Genomic DNA, 17,872 nt, shown 5'->3' with positions numbered 1-17,872 from the left:
TGTTAACTCACACATCATTTTTGGCCATAAAGCCGCAATAAAGTCGCCTGCAAAATGGCCTCTAACTCGCCAAAACTGCAGCTAACACACGGCTAACATTTATGCTGTTTGTAGGTGAGAAAAAACCAACAAAATGCAGAGTTCTTACTGTTTCCATGTTTGCATTGTTTTCATATTTTTTCTGTTCTGGGGCTTTTAAATACTAGCCCCACAGCATAAACAGAGCACTGGTTCGATTAACTTCTGCTAACTTCTTTGATAATCTGCAAACAGTTATCACTTGCCTGTTTGTTTCTTGTGCAATTATATTTCTCCTGCATGGGAAAAAAATACAAGCAAATATCTCACGCCATCAGCCAAAACTATTATTGTCGTCAATAATTTTCTTTGATAATTCATTCTGCTATAGTTTCAGGCATAGTTACTCCACCCTGGGGCACAGGGGGACGTTGGGACAGGGGTACAAGTTTCCGAGCAGGAGGGCAGAGGAGGCTCAATTCGGGGATGACAGGAGACGGGAGGGAGGTGTATATACTATATACAATGTATAATATAGTTATACAATGCATGTGGTATTTAAATTGCTAGTTATGAAAATAGGTATAACAATATAAGACATAAAGATGTAAAATTAAAAATACTAATTTTCTAAAATTTAGATACTTGAACATTGTATTGTGATTGAACATTGAACTTGAAAGCCGAACATTGAACTTGAAAGTCGAACATTAAACTTTGAATACTTGAATCAGCAAATAATAATAGTCATATTTATCAAATTTTCAACCAATCATCATAAGGATAATTACATTGAGCAACATATATTATTATGATATTCAATGTTCATATATTCAATTTATAAAACAACCTTTTTCTTTTTCAACCAGACGGAATATTTGTTCGTCCCCTGGAGGGGTTAATGGACGTGTCTCCGTCCCGCTATCCCCTCAGGGAACGTCGGGACATCTTCCTATTTAATGGTGCCGCTGGAAACATGGGGAATTTCAGGGGGGAAAGTGTCCCCATGTTAATATGGTTTCTTATAATTTGCTCTCTGATTCAGATCAAAGGAAATATAATATAGTTTTGAATATAGCTTTGAATGAAAAATATTACAGTTTCGAATTTAGTATAGTTCTAAACTAAGATGTTGATTTGGGAGTTCGAGTGCAAGGACCTGTTCACTGGTACAAAAAAAAATTGAAAGGGGATTTGGACTCATTTGGGTTCGTTAGCACCCATGTTTGTTAATACATAAATATACATATTTATGAAGACTAGAGGCATGAGTTAAGATTAGATGTCACGTAATATCAGAAACATTTAAACAACAACACCATAGGCTTATAATTGAACTGGAACTGAAACCAGGTTATTTGTGAGGGAATGAGATAGAATCACTAGAAAATCCTTGTTTCAGCTTTTGATTTGACCTCAAAAAGCCGGGACAAGTTGTGGGAGAATACACTGCTGAAGGCATGCTCGATCCTGATTTCTGGCCAAGTCTGGAATTTTTTTTGAAAGCCTCCAAAATCTAGAATTTGAATTTTAACTCCTATGAAGCTAAATCTGATCTCAAATCCTGACAGTATTTATAGTATATACAAAATATAAAGTATAAGAAACGATTCTTAGATGTTATATTTGTGTCCAAGGGGTTTAGATTAGTTGGTTGAAGCAATAAGTTCTCATTGTGGAGACCCTGGCCCAAATCCCAAGAGGAACATCTTTGTGGAATTCTAAGTTGTGACTTTTGGTCTTCTATTGGTTGTATTTGTCTCATTGTAAAAAGGTGGATTCTAAGTTGTGACTCTTAGTCTTCCAAATGTTGTTTCTAGTGCGGTTGCTCAAAAGGAGCTTGACTACGCTAGTAATTCTCATGTTGTTGCTCGAATGAGCACAAGATTTGTAACACTTTCAATATAAAATATAATATTTGTATAAAACTTCCTAGTCCTGAACTGAAAAAATAACTATGCTCGACTTTAGTTTGCCCAGTTAGTGACTGCTCTACCCAGGTACAAATGGTAAATGGGTTGGTTCAAATTGGGTGGCTGAACATCGAACCATGTCCGGACCTATAGTCAAATTTGATTTAGACCACAGACTAGTTCAGACATTCAAACTGGCAATCCTAAGCACTTTTAATTGATAGTTTAGAATTAGTATAACTTAAAATTTATAACTTAATATAGTTTAAAATTTGAATGTGTAAATATTAGAATGTCAAATTTTTGTTTATGGATTCAATCGTATATGTTTTTTAGCATCAAAGTTTTATATCACATTCTGCGATACATCAAGAAGAGAGAGAAGTATCGTAAAGACAAAAAGATATGCTGACTAGTCCTTTTATTTCTTTGTCTAGCTAGTCTGCATATCTTTTTTTCTTTACCATCCTCTCATTCCGATAATGAATCAAAAAGTGTGATCCAAAACGTTAATGCTAAAAACATGCACAATCGAATCCAGAAACAAAAATTTGACGTCCCCATCTCCAAGACGTGGGGCAAAAGGGAGGGAGACGCGTCCCATGTTACTATGTTTATTATTGACTATTCAAATTTCATTCATGGATAAGATTTAAAAATAGTTTTACTTTTTTATAAATATTGATGATGAACAATTTTTAAAATTTGGGTTCCATGATAAGTTGACATTATAAATGAAGTAAAATTACTTATAATTTTAGCTCAAAACTTATCTAATAGTTTTTGTTTCTATTAATGTTGTAGGTTGATTCATAATTTCAATGGCATATGGCTTTGACTTTGCTTCGAATTCAATCTGTGCAAGTCAACCTATCGGAAGGAAACCCTAGTAGTCAAGAGCATAATGGGACCTATATCAATGATCGTTATTTGTACCAAGTGTATGAAGAAGCATACTAGAGGCACCAATCTCCTCAAATACCATCTTGCAAGCATTCCTTGTCATAATGCAAAGAATTGTAATAAGTGGCTTGATGAGATCGAACAAGAGATGATATCCCCCCTTGCAACACTAGATGAAAAGAAATTGGAGAGGGCAAAGCAACAAGAAGTCGTTGCTCCTAATTAGTCTTGTTCAACAATAACTGAGGTGGATGTGCAACATATTGTTGACTCTACTCGTGGTCTATGCATAAGTGGCCTATCTTCCTCCTCTGTTCAATTTTGTGCCTAGAAATGAGCTAGGATCATGGCCTTAATTAAAAGCTACTGAGTGGAATAGGAAGGTGCACAGGGAAGCAAAGAAGGCTTGTGCAAAATTTTGGTATTATAACAAAGTTCCTTTCAATGTGGCAAGGAGTCCATATTGGCAGATTTAGAGACACCATTGTCAATTGTGGACAAAGGGTTTAAAGCGCCTCCTTTAAAGAGGTTTAAGAGGCAGATTGCTCCAAGATGCTATTGTAGATGTGAAAGAAAATTTTGATACTGAAAAGATGCTATGGAAAAAATATGGATGATCAATTCTCTCAAAAGGTTTGGACAGATGGAAAAAACCACACTGTTATAAATTTTATAGTGAATTCTAATGGAGTGAAGGTTTTTCTAAAGTCAATCGATGCCTCTAACATAACAAAGAATGCAACAAACATTGAGCTTAATGTGGGAGGAGGCTGTTTCAGAAGTGGGGATAGAAAATATTGCCCAAGTGGGCAATGCACTTATGCAAGTGGGTGCCACATAATCTGTGACTAACTTCACCGCTTTGCAAAGCATTTATGGCCTTCTATACATTTCCAGCTATTTGGAAACCACAGTGTGTATCCTTCTTATTCAAAACAGAAAATGGAGAAGTCGTAGAGACATTTTTAATGATGTCTTTGTGAGGTATGCTAATGACATCAGAAAGATAGCTTGAAATTCTTTTTTAAAAAATTCAATCATTTTCTTATATTCATGTTATAGTTGCAACTATAGTTTGTTTGTGAAATCCAATACTTTATTCTCTCTTTTTTTGCACTCACCTGATAAGGGGCTGGAGCAAACTTATCGGGTCATGCACAAGGTCAAGGAGGCCATTAAAAACCATTTCAAGACATAAAAAATTGATTTGGATCACTATTTATTGAAGCTGGAAAAACCAACTCTACCAACTCATAAATGTAACAACATTATAACTCAACCCCAATTGTTTCTTCACATATTAATTTTGGTAATGTGTAAATGGAGGTTCAAAGGGCCTCTCAACAAGAATTGAAAGGATGTCACTACAATAATGTTAGGGAGCATGTTTATTGAAGAATGGCATGGTGAAGTGAGGTTTGCCGTCAGCACTGATTATTTGAAGGCGAATTACCCAAACCTGAACTGATAAAAAATTATTAGATTTTAAGACTTGCTGCTTGCTTACAAATTTTGCAAATGCCTACTTAGATTTCAACACTGTTGCTGCTTGCTTATAAATTTTGCAAATACCTAGGAGGAACTCTAAACCTTCAAATGTTAGGTCTTGCAGCCTATTTCATAACATTTAAACCAAGAAGTTCAACATTTCCTCACACAAGCACCTCAATGACCCAGTCCTTGCACTCCACAATCATCACTAATGAATTCTTGTTGCCATGTAAATGTTCCAGTGATATTTTATGCTCTTGTACTTACATGTTAAGGAATATTGCACTCATTTTTATTCCAATACTATAGAAAACATTTCCGCAACGTTCTACAAATTCATTTCATATGGTGTGTTACTATATTTTGCCTGAAATTTATGTTTGTTTATGAAACTAAATATATTTTTTAATGTGTTGTTTGCACCCCCAACAACCACTAATGGATTGTTGCCACTAACATTAAAATGTAAATATTTATGATGAGTTTCAATCATCGTAAAGATCTCGCCACATTTTCTACTCTTGTATTCAGGTGCTGAGAAAATACTGCACTCCTTTTTTATTCAAATCTTATAAAACACATTTCCCAACATTAAAAATCACATTGCATATGTTGTGATACTATATTCTGCATTAAATTTATCTTTCTTTGACAGATTAACTATATTTTTTTAGTTTGACAAGCTTTTGTCAGGTCAAGTGAAGATTTGGTTTGCTGACTTGGAAATAATTTAAAATAATGATTTGTGCCACAAAAGCATATTCAATATCAAGGCACTACCAATGTTAAATTATTTTTCTTAACTATTGCTTGTAAACTAAAAAGAAACATGAAACATGGATATTAGAATATTAAGATATAACTTAGTTGCGCATGCGGATGTGCGATTTTTTTTGGATATTGGATGCGTCAATATATACATATATATGAAACTACTTCCCACCATGCAGTAAATAAGCCAGTATAACATGGGGACTCACACCCCCTACCAAACCTCCAAGTACCTGTCCCCAAGATGTCCCCACACTGGGTGCTTGAGTACCCAAGTACCCCCACCTCTGCCATTCCGCCACTGGGATAGGTACTTGAATTTCTATTTAAAATTTGATTTTTGAATGTTACTATTGGGTATGTAATATGTTACTATGTTGAAAGTTCAATGGTTCTAGTTCATAACTTGCATTTCAAGTTTTATATGTATACTACACAACACCCCTCCCTGCCCCGTCCTCCCCTGCCCCCCCAGCAAACAAAATGCAGCACATCAACAGACAGGAAGAGGATTAAACAAAACAGAATGATTTCATGAGAGATAATGCCCAAATCAATTGCAGTGCATTCAAAATACACAGAAAGCATGCCAAGATAGATGACAGAGTTACCATGCAAAGGAAAATTAGTGCAAGATAATGGCCAAAACCGTGCATAAATAAATAGAACCAAACAGTGTTTATCTCAGCCCAAACAACAGTTGCTAAAGAGTTATTTTTCTTTATAAAACAATAAGCAAGGAATATGTAATATTGATGCCAAGGGACACATCAGACATGCAGGAATTCAGGAGCTTCCAGGAAGCGCTTCCTGAGTACCTCAACAGGGGATCCGTGGAGCACAGCGCATCAGAACCTAAGTTACCATATTCGCTCTAGAAAGCTGAAAGTCGAAATTTGATTCGCCCAACTTTGTAGTCGGTTCGCATTCGTGTCAAATTTGCTATTTTCCTGAAAAATTCCCTGCAGATTGGTAATTTCAAACCCTGGTCTACTTTGCGGGAATTTAGATCGAATATGGTTTGGGTAAAACAAGCCTGGGCAGAATTTCAACTTCACAGCGAATTTGGGAAACGACAAAACTTTTTTTTTGACATTTCAAAGGTTCAATAAAGCGCTTTTTTGTTTCGATCAACCTAAAATGTCGTCGTTTTGGGGTTTTATGCTGCGGCAGACCTAAAACGATGTTGTATTCTAAGTTATTAGCATAGTGGTGTATGAACTTATTTGCTGCAACATATGCTTACATATTATTTTTTTTTGAAGTCTTGTACAGACAAACCCAAAACGAACCCGAACCCAGCCCAAAAATAATTTGAACAGATTTTGAGCCCGAATGTCAAACCCGCATCTGAACCAGAATCCAAACCAGCAACTTAGATCAGAATGCATCAGCTTCCTTAAGTACCTTGGAGATATAATCATGGTGTATGAAATGTTGCTTTTAACGGGTATTTTATTTTTGGCTTTAATATTTTTTCTTAAAAAACAATTTTATTCTATATTTTTTTTTATTTAGAAGTTCGATCTTTGGTTTTCTATATATTTAAACTTAAAATATAAATTTTAGAGCTCATTAAATAAAAGATATAATTTAAAAAGTCCTTGAATATCTGTATTGCATGTCAATTGAGAGTAGATTGAGAGTAAATTGTACAATGGAATTTTTGTTTCAAATAGCCTACGGTGTGAACCGCTGCCTTTAATTTCCTTAAATATCCCTCTTTTGATTTTCTTAGATATTCCAAATAAAAATGCGGTATGGTTTAATAGCAAATGTTGAAAAATTCTATCAATTTACAGTATTATAGAAAGTTTGAACAATACACTCCCAAACTTGAAATACCACATTCACATCAAACAGAGCTCTACAGTGTGCTTCAACTTTGCATGGTAACATAGTCCTCTGAACACTAAACCCCTTTAACAAACAGGCAAGTAGCTTTAAGTAAAATATATTTAGGTTATGAGAACTAGGAGAAATAAGTCTATTTCTTGCTCACTAATATCAATCACAAAGGTATTTCTCGAGCTATAGCAGCAAGGTAACAAATAGCAAGCATTCAAATTTCAAAGCAATGGCACCCAATGTTACTAGATTCGCCAGCAACCCCGACCTAGACCAGCAACTTAGCTTCTAAATGGTAAGTTGATTCCACCATGTGAATTGTCAAAAGAAAATATCATACCTTCTTTAGGGCCTTACATTGAATGCATCCCAGATTTTTATATGTGACGGGGACTGAAATGTCGTTCATGTAAAGGGTTTCAATTTAATTTCACAAAATTCAAAATTGGTGAAGTTAAGCATTCCTTAATCACACTAGAAATGTTCCACATGTATTACTCACATAGAAACTACTTGAAAATATTATCCATCACAACTTCAAAACAATAATGCACTAGATACTCCTTTGTCACTTCCTGGATGCCCATGTCCCTGTATTCGAAACAGATACACATCCAATACAGCCTGGATACACATCAGATATTGCACCCATGCATGCCCTAAAAAATTTGATTTTCCAACCATGCCAGATACTGTGTGATTTAATTTTTTTAAGAGTCTTTCTTTGTTTTTGAAGTAATGAAGAACTCCTCTAATAACTTTTAAAATTGTGTTAAATATATGTGTTTTTAATAAAAGCCATGCCCATATTAAGGGCCTTAAAAATGATACAATACAGCATCCATATTTGCAGCTGTATCCCTGTCCGTACAACTTTGTGATGGAATATTAAAGAACTTAATGATTCAGATAAATGACATTTCAAAAATGGTGTTCGTGAATTTTTACAAGTCCCAGCACACAATATTTCTCAAATATTAATGCAACCAAGCTAGAGCCAAATACCTGCAGTATGTTGAGCACTGTTTTTATAACTTCCTGATCTTTTAGGAACTCTACACTTTGTCTTGCCTGACCGATGATTTCAGCCCATTTCTGATAACAAGAAAATAAAAAAAATTGCTATAAAAATAACCAAAAATATCTGCCAGACTAATTGTTGAACGAATGGAAATGAAAACAATGATAATGAAATAACCTGATTTGGAAGTTCCATTAGCCTTTGAAGATACTCATCTCGTTTTTGTGGATCTGATTCTGCTTGAATCATCTGTGCTACCTGCAAATTGTAATGTTCTATATAAGTTATTCACCTCTGCTTTTACAGAAGAAAAGAAAAGCTGTTATAGAAACTCATTATAAGAAAGATATAGTTGCCAATGCCCAGTCATACAGATTCATAAAATGTATGTATCTGGTGCGGTTCTAGATCAGCAATTGTTGTTGCAAGGCTGTTTAGAAGTTCAGAAACAAATGGCTCAGCTTCCCCAACCTGCAAAAGCCCACAAAACCAGATTCATAACATAAGCTGACATTAACAATGTAAGAAATATGTTGTGAAAATTTTAAGTTATTTATTTATATTTATTATAAGTAACATTTAATTATTTACTAACAATTATAGCAAAAAGAGACTTAATTTGAACTTACTCTGTTGAATGTGTCACACAAAAATCCCAAAGCTCTTGAACAATTGATTGGACACCACCCTTCCTTATAGTGTCCATGAGACTCAAATGTACTCTAGAAGGATATTTTATCCTTGATGGCTTTAATTCTAGTTTGAAATAACGTAACAGTATTAAACCTACATGCAAAGGAAAAGGTTCTTGCAGTTTTTCTCTAGAAGCATTTACAATTTAAAATTTTCATTAATCGGACTATGGATATATCATGTCTTCAATTTAGTTGGAATAGCACACCTAGGGCAGAAACCTTATAACAACTAAGAATCACTGCTGATTCAACAGAATGATCATGATGATGGCTGTTGAAATAGATGACAAAGTTAGAAAGATAATATTTTATCTTAAGGATGCCTCTGCTAATCTGGAAATTAATTAATAACTGTAAGAGACTCTTGCCTTTAAAACATTTACTGGCCAATGTTGTCATTTTGCACCACCTTTAATCATCTAACATCTTAAAACATTAATTTTCTAATGATCTTGATGAGATTCCGAGTGTTTTGTAAGTGTCATGTTTTACTTCCAGCTGATTTATATACATTATATAGTTATCAAACTCATCTAGAAGAATGATATCCTTCGTGACTAACCAGCATAGTGAATGGATGCATGGAATACAACTTCCAGGTAGTAAAAGAGTTCCAACTTATTATTGAGCATGCCAAGAAGATTATATATGGAAGAGATTATGGGGATCAAATCTCGGGTGATATCATGAAAGACCATTGGATAATAATCTATTAATCACATCTTGTAAACGTGAGATGCTTGATCCAAATGATGTTTTGTCTTAATTTGGATAAAATCAACATTACAATCCTAAGGTGGTCACCAAGTGAAACAATTGTTAGATGGAACGAACTTGTTGAGAACCACCAACTTGGCATAATGAGGGTGAATCTTGTTTGCAATAGACACACCAAGGCTACTTTGTGTATGGTTCCCAACTTCATATATGTTGCCCTCAACATTTCCAGTACAGCACAAACATTCCTTGCAGCCAAATAAGGGTTTCCAGTCACATGGTGCAGGAGTTTCCAGCCCATTATCCATGCTGAGGTGTTTTCAGCTGTCATAAGGTGATTTCCATCCACTATATATCTGATTTTGGGCAAAGCGATGCAGTATTACAGCCATAGTTTTGAAATTTGGGAAGATGATTTTAACTCTGCTGTATTTATGAAGACTAATCCGTCAGGGATTACTAAAGTAGTAAAATTTCCATATTCCAGCTGATATATCACTGTTTGGAAAGAAATTCCAAGAAAAATAGCATTGTTCCAACCTACATACAATCTGATACAAACCACATTGCAAGTGGCAAAGCTTGGTGCACCACGATAAGAGTCCTTAAGAGTCGTCACATTTTATTGATGGGTAGACTAAAGAGATGTGGTGCAAGGAATAGGACACAATACAACTGTTCTGAACCACATGATTATGGGTGATTCTTAGTTTAATGCTGCTACTGCTAGAGGAATACTTTCCATCAATGTGCAGCTACTTCCAGCTTTTATGTTGCTGGTATTGGTGAGGGAATTTCAGTAGTTGTAACAATTTTATACTACTGATTTTTAGGGCTTCTGATGTTGGACTATTGTTATCATATTCAGCCACCAGTCTGCAGATCTTTGGAAATTCAAATTTTTCATGAATGATGCTGTTTGTAAAAATTTTAAACCATTAGAGCTGCATGAACCAATTGCTTCAGCTACTGAATTTTGGTTTTGGATAAGGTAAGGGATACATTTTGGCAGTTGCAACTACAGTCCAACTTGCATCCAAGCTAATTGGAACTCGGGGGAATTATCATCATGCTTGTTAGGAGATGCCTGTGTCAAAATTTTAGTCTACCAATTTTGTGCCGATTCACATATCTTAGTCAAAATGTTGATCTGTATTCTCGTATATCTCGATTCATAATGTTTTGGAGCACATAAAAGCACCTAATATGCAGCAGGTGAACGTAGTTATGAAACACCCACTAGAAAATGTCAGAAAATAAACAAGTTAAGACAGTTTATATTCTGTTAGATCTACATCCACAGAATTTTAGTAAACTGGGAAAAGGCACTCCTTGACAGGTTTCCTAGTTGCTTTTAACTGAGAAGTCACAACCCACCTTCTATATCTTAAGTCTCAAAATTGAGCTGGTGATGAGAGCTTGTTTTGTGAAAAGCAATGCCATCTTCTAGACAGAAAAATTTGGAGCAATGGGTTAAGTGATTGTCTAAAAATTGGTGCTTTAAACTACAATTAAAGTGATATTGCACAGCACAACTGCATAATGTATATATTTCCACGATTATAAAAAAAAAAAATAGGTCTTACAAACTAAAAATTTCGATGGTATGAAAGGATGGGGGATGATGGATTTTATCCAATATTGCTACAATAAAAACCAGGACTTCCACTATGTAAATGTAAGTATGCATAAATTTAGTTAGTTTATATCTAATTTGGAATTGTCTATGCAAATGTCAAGCTGACTTTCAACATCCATGAAAATAATATTCAAAAAAAGCATAAGAATACATCACCTGGACAACTACAAACTTCCTCTTGCACTTTTGCACTATCTTTAGGAATGTATCACATGCCATGTCCTGAAAGAAAAAACAAAGAAGATAACCTCTAATCATACTTCTTTTAGCAAAAGCTATAACAAATCCACACACATAGATTCATGAATTCAGTTCAGAGCAGGAACATACAAAAGTTTCAGTTGCAAATATTTTGAAAAAAAAAATACCCAAAAGATGTATTTTTTGTCTGTGAAACATACAGTTTCAAATTGCAAACACCTATACTTCCCCATTTTGAATAGTCAAAACTTCTTTTAAAAGGGAGATTTAGAATAAATAAAACAAGCTATTCTACTGATCCAAAACAAATGAGCAGACCAATTACTCATTTAAAACCCAATAAGCAAATATCTATAAAAAAATTGTAGACCAAACAAGTTCCACAACTTGCTGGTTGAGCCTCTATATCAACAATAGCACTACTGCCTCAAATTGATATTTCTGTTCACCAAAAATGCTAATTTGTATTACACGTCAATAGTATATGTATCCTTAAAGCTTATGGTTTGTGTGATATTCATTCATAGAGTAGTCAGACAGATGACCTCCTGCAATTATCTTCTGCAAAATAAATTATAAACACTCATGGTAGAGAAGTAAATTAAAAAGAGATTTAATTTCTCTTAAGAATCATTTGAAGTCACCTGCACTCCAGGATGAGTCTCGTGCATGAATTCGAAAAGTTTATTAACAACAGTTTTCAAAAATTTCCAGTGAGCTCTTAAAAACCTTGGGTATTGTCCCACCACATACCTGATAAAATTAACAAGAGTGATCGATAAGTTTTAAAAAAATACAAAACTTACACAAATGCAAGATCAAATGTCACTTACATGATGTTACTTGCAATAATAGCTTTATTATCTTTCCCCTTTGTGATTTCACATAAGTTCAATAAGTCTCGAATTACTGTCACCAAAAACCGATTTTCCTGTCAACACCAAAATTGTGTGAATTTAGTAGAATGTCAAATATTGGCTATTTAACTACTTTAATCAAGTCTTTGAAATCAATGTAAACTGCTTTACAAAGATTAGCAAACTTTGCTAGCAGTTTTCTTATATGATTTTTAAATTTATTTTTTTGGGGGGGGTGGAGAGGGGGAGCATATTTGAGATCAGCTATAGAGAAAAAAAATCACATATGCATATGGTAACATCAATAAGCCATTAGCATACACATTACAATAGAGTCAATAACAAATTTACAAAATGAAAATTTCACTGCTTTCATTGTCAATGTTCATATATATTGATCCATATTATAATTGGCATCTATATATATTAGTCAATTGGAATAGTAAAATGTCAATCTATTAATGTTAACTTTATACACACACCAATTAGAATAGTAAAATGTCTGTTCATTCATATTCAAGCAGTAGCTTTATCATATTAGATAAATACCTCATCATTCTGCCAAGTTATTGTAATTTAATTGTTTGCACAACGATTATGGCAGTTTGATCAGATACCTTCACCCTTCTTAAAAAATCACGTTTTCTAATATATGCTTTTGTAACTAGTGCATAAGGGCCCACCCAGGTCAGCAGGTAGATCCCCTACACATCCCCTCAGAAAATAACATATCATGTGAACATTTCCCGAAACATATCATGGGGACATTTCTAATCTGTCCATATATCTCCAAAACATCCCCTATAGAATATGATTTCTAATTATTGAGCAAATGTACCTCCAAGAGGATCAAAAAAATGAATTTAGCATGCAAGAATAGCAGAGGGGCATATTAAGATGTATTGCCTCTAACTAATTGTATGCACCGAAAAGTAGCAGATACACAGAGAGATAGATTAGAACTGATAAAACTTATGACTTACACCTCGTTAATAATATTCCTTCCAAATAATGAATATACTATCATAAGACAGTTTTTGCACAAGATACCTGATCCTCCATCATAGAACCTGAAATAGATCCTATTGCCCAGCATAATGTGTTCAAGTTGTTCCACGTCCAGTCCTCACCACTAAGTTGTTTGCTGAGTTTTTTTAGCATCTGCAGATAACCAAGTTACAAAAATACTTAAAATATAACTTCCAGGAGAAAAAAATCAGAAGATCAAATGATTTTATAATAGGGCTACACTTTGAATCATAATTGGTATATCATCATCACAAAAGCAAATCGCAAAATGTTTGTTGAAAACACACTTTTAACATCACAAAAGAATTCTGCAATTCATCTCATGAAACCTTACATAGCTATTCACATATTTCTATTGATGATGATATGCTGAGTGACTCCAAGAAATCCCTGTGTATTAGGAATTTCTTTGAAAAAGGATCACGAGGAATGATTTCCATGGGCCCCTTATTTCAATTGTAATGCTCCAAAATAATACACATGTATTAATGTTCCCCTCTAGGATTCATGTAAGGCTTACTTCAAAATGCTTCATAGATTCCAGAAATAAGGTTATAATAATTAACTCTTTCCTTGGAGGCTTGTGTAGTACTTGTCAGTAACAATTGACAAACAATAGTCCATGGATATCGTTATGACTAGTGTGGCCTTCAGCATGCATAAAACAAAAATGATGATGAAATCGATGATACAAAATACAGAGAATTTCAGGAGCACCTTTGCAAGTTTTCAGGTTCATGCATTCTGATTATTTTAGGTTTCAGCCTTTCCGGCACATTGTGTCTGCCTCAATTTCTGCGCCTTCATAGAGATGACCAGCAAGCTCTGTTTTAGTGATGGAATCTTTGGCCAACATTATGTTGCAGAGAATCAGTGGTTTAATATCTGCAGATAAACAACTTGGAAGCAGCGCATGCAGACGATATTGAGTATCTTTGTCCTGATAAAGATAGTTTGAGTAGGAGACACCTCCTACTTAACTTCAAACGGTCAAGGATAAATGGGACGAATGTAATTGGAAAGCTGTCATGTTGCTAAATCTTTCCGTTACAGATTATCAGTTCACTCAAGTGCCTTGCAACAAGCTTTTGCATCAGGATAGATGGAGACAATAGTTTGGAAGTCATGCCACTTCCTCCTCTTCTGAACAGATGGCCTACAGCCAAAGCCTCAGATAAGAATAAAGATAAACCTGAGACCATCCCAAAGAAAGGATCAAGTAAACCTCAAGCATCTTATAAGAAGAGTGTTTAGTACAATTATTGTCACCAGTTTGGTCACCTGAAGATAGATTGCAGGAGACGGTTGGCAGTAGCACAGTCTTCACAAAGAGGGTCTCAGTAGAAGGCCGAAGTTGCTACTCATTCTGATCAAAAGGAGTCTATCTCATATTCCTTCATGAACACATGCCCATCTTATCGTGAAACATCCTCAGCATGGTACATTGACTAAGGTGCCTCTCAGCATTTCACACATCATCAAGATTAGGATGTAGAGTTCACTCCTTCAACCTAGTTGACTCGAGATAGTCTAGTTGTTGGATTACCTAAGATTTAAATACAGAACTATAGAGTTTGGGGAGCCTCTCAGGTTGGGAAGCAGCATCAGACTCTATTTTTAGATGGTGATCTTCGGGGGCATCCAAGCCCACCCCACAATCGCTCCATGCAAATATCTATTGGTCCCATGACCATTCCATCAATCACAAGATGCAGGTATTTTCTCCTGTTTGTTGATGATTTCAGCAAACAAATGTGGGTGTATTTTCTTCAGCATAAGTTAGAGTTGTTCAGCATGTTTCAGCAGTTCAACGCCTTACTGAAAAATTGGTCCAATTGTCAGATTGTCAATGGTGAAGAATTTTGTTCATCTGAGTTCTCTAACTTTTGTGTCACATCAAATTAAGCAGCATCTTACTACACCTTACACCCCACGGTAGAATAGTGTTGTTGGGGGTGGAAATCGTATAGTCAGTGAGACGGCTCGACCAATGTTCATGTATCGCAGTGATCTGAAGGTTTGGACGAAGCCCAAATTTTCAATCATCTGAAGGTTTTTGGTTCTACAGCATATGTTCCGATTCCAGATGCCAAGCGCACCAAAGTGGATTCCAAGACTCAAAAATTGATGTTCACAGGATACACTGATATACATAAGGCTTATCAATTGATTGATGTTGATACTGATCATCTCATATACAGTTGAGATGTGGTGTTTGACAAAGACCGAGGTCCATTTCGACCTTCTCCAGTTTCTAGTCTTAAGGATCAGCCTTCACAGGCTCCAAAGATGGATGTTTGTCTTTTACCTGGTGCTCATGATAAGAGAGATTCAGTTGACTCTCCAGCCTAAGTGGTGGGCCAAGATCACAATCAATTCTGCTCTTAGGGCCAATATTTACAGTATTTTTGAGCCCCAGACATATTCAAAGGTTAAGGTATACCTGAGCCAGAACATGCGATGGCAGCTGAACATTAGAGTCTCACAAAAAACAACACTTGGTTGTTTGATCTTCCACCAAGCAATAAGCCCATTGGTTGCAAATGGGTCTATGAGGTCAAGTATAAGGTTTATGGCACACTTATAAAATACAAGGCATGGTTAGTTGCTTAAAGATTTTCACAAAAAGGGGCCATTGAGTGTGAGGAGGCGTTTACTCCCACTACCAAAATGAGTATCATCTGTCTTGTCCTAGACCTTTCAGCTCAGACTGATTTTCACAATGGCAATTTGCAGGAAGAGGTTTTCATGACACAGCCTTCAGAATTTCAGGTATAGGGAAATGAAAATCAGGTCTGCAAATTGGTGGAAGCTCTCTATGGCCTTAAGCAGGCACTCATGCATGGTACATCGAGATTGATAAATATTTGATTGATATCAAGTTCAGTGCAATCCTTCTGATTCTAATCTATATGTCAAGCATGTTAGTGGGAAGAGTCTAATTCTTCTTATCTGTGTTGATGATTGGTAGTGCACCAAATTTGGTTAAGCAGGCCAAACAGTATTTGTGCCAGATATATGACATTACATATTTGGGACTTTTCTGTTGTTGTCTAGTGTACAAGTTTGGCAGACATAAACTTCCATTTTTATATCTCAGTCAAAGTAAGTCAAAAGTTGGTTGGACAAGTTTCAGATGCCGGAATGCAAACCCGCCACTACAATTATGGAGAAATATCTAAACTTTCAACTAAATCAGATTCACTAGTGGAGAATGAGTCAGCATTCAGGCAACTAATGAGCAGCCTTATCTACCCCACTGCCACTAGACCTGACACTAGCTATGTTGTCAGTTACATTTCTACCTTAATTACAGCCCCTAGGGTACTTTGGGTTGCCACCAAGTGTGTGCTGTATTATGTGAAGAGTGATCCAGATTTTGGCATTTTCTATGACAGACATTAAGATCCTCATTTAATTGGTTAAACAGACTCAAATTTGGGAGACTTTTGACGATCATGGTTATGTTTTCAGTTTGATCACATGCGCAGTCACATGGGAACCAGCAAACAGTGTCACTGTCTTCTACCAAAACAGAATATAGAGGAACAGTTAAGGCAGCTTGTGAGACAATTTGGCTTAGACAGATGCTTGCCGACTTTCACATACCAGTCTTTCATGCACAGACAAAACATGCAGACCTTCATTATCACTACATCTGCTAGCTTGTCAAACATGGATATGTGATGTTGCAGTATACACACTGAGGACAACACTGCAGACATCTTAACCAGGTCTCTCCCAGAAAAGTTTGTCAAGTTTGGGGTCAGCTTGGTGTAGTTAACAGACTGACCATTAAGGGAGAGTATTAGAATTATTTTAATATCTTACGTTCTTGCTATACTTAGCTCATTCTTATTAAACCTTAGTTAATCCTCATTTACACTTTCTTTTTAGTTGTCTATTTTTATATGTTGTCTTTATTTAGACAACTAAGCTTTTTGGTACACTTTTAAATATAAAAACTCATTGAGTTTATAACAATATCCCAGCAAAAGGTAATATTTTATCGTTATGTGATGTTTAAGCTGAGCAGATGCTACTTTTCAAACACACCAGATAAGTGAAATAGTCAAATGGTCATCTATGTTATTTTGGTGGTCAGTAAATCTGTAAAATGTCACATCTCACTTGGAAGTACCAGCATTCAATCCATGAAGGTTTCACATAAATCTCATGCAATAAACCTGAACCCTGCCTAATTCTGTAATTCTCATGCTAAAAACCTGAACCCTGCTCAATTCACAGTTCTCATGCAAAAAATCTGAACCCTGCCTAATTCACAGTCCTCATGCAAAAAATCTGAACCCTGCCTAATTCGAAAGCCACTTTGATTTCAAGTATGATTCCAGGATGACTCATACCTGGAAACACCCCGATTTCATTTTGATTTTTCAACTTAAATATTTTCAAGAATGTAATCTCTCAATACGCGTTTTGTTATCCAGATCCATACCTAAAAGGCAGCAAAGACTACAACCAAACAAAAGTAATAGGCAGGCTGTAATTTTCACCTGTTGTTCTGTATCTTCATGATCAAGGTGTGCTAAGTAAATTAGTGTCTCCCTCATTATCTGCAAAAGAACTCAAACCACGATAAAACATCTTTAGTAGCTAAGCAAATCAATGTTTGCCACAGCCTACCTAAAACAAAAGATAAACTAAGAATATTCATGCATAATATAAAACAACAGATCACACCAAAAATCATCAACATAGCCATTTCATTACCAGTAACTTCAAACATACAACAAAAATTATTGGCAACC

At 35.4% G+C, this 17,872-nt stretch overlaps 1 protein-coding gene across 1 annotated transcript in view; it reads right to left on the bottom strand.

Moving 5' to 3' along the window:
* LOC149553196 (protein EXPORTIN 1A) overlaps nucleotides 1–17,872 on the bottom strand; it is a 66,027-nt gene that overhangs the window by 14,653 nt on the left and 33,502 nt on the right. Inside the window, exons 15-22 of the mRNA XM_089788685.1 lie at nucleotides 17,618–17,677; nucleotides 13,125–13,235; nucleotides 12,051–12,148; nucleotides 11,862–11,970; nucleotides 11,173–11,238; nucleotides 8,338–8,436; nucleotides 8,143–8,223; nucleotides 7,950–8,039 (exon numbers count right to left, since the gene is read on the bottom strand). Of these exons, the coding sequence (XP_089644811.1) occupies nucleotides 7,950–8,039; nucleotides 8,143–8,223; nucleotides 8,338–8,436; nucleotides 11,173–11,238; nucleotides 11,862–11,970; nucleotides 12,051–12,148; nucleotides 13,125–13,235; nucleotides 17,618–17,677 (714 nt within the window). The remainder of the gene's footprint in view (nucleotides 1–7,949; nucleotides 8,040–8,142; nucleotides 8,224–8,337; nucleotides 8,437–11,172; nucleotides 11,239–11,861; nucleotides 11,971–12,050; nucleotides 12,149–13,124; nucleotides 13,236–17,617; nucleotides 17,678–17,872) is intronic.

The sequence above is a fragment of the Cupressus sempervirens genome, chromosome 6, assembly GCF_028749045.1.
Source record: "Cupressus sempervirens isolate cs-2001-9-10 chromosome 6, ASM2874904v1, whole genome shotgun sequence".
Lineage (NCBI taxonomy): Eukaryota > Viridiplantae > Streptophyta > Pinopsida > Cupressales > Cupressaceae > Cupressus > Cupressus sempervirens.
The sequence above is the reverse complement of the archived record's forward strand: the minus strand, read 5'-3'. Positions and strand labels throughout refer to the sequence as shown.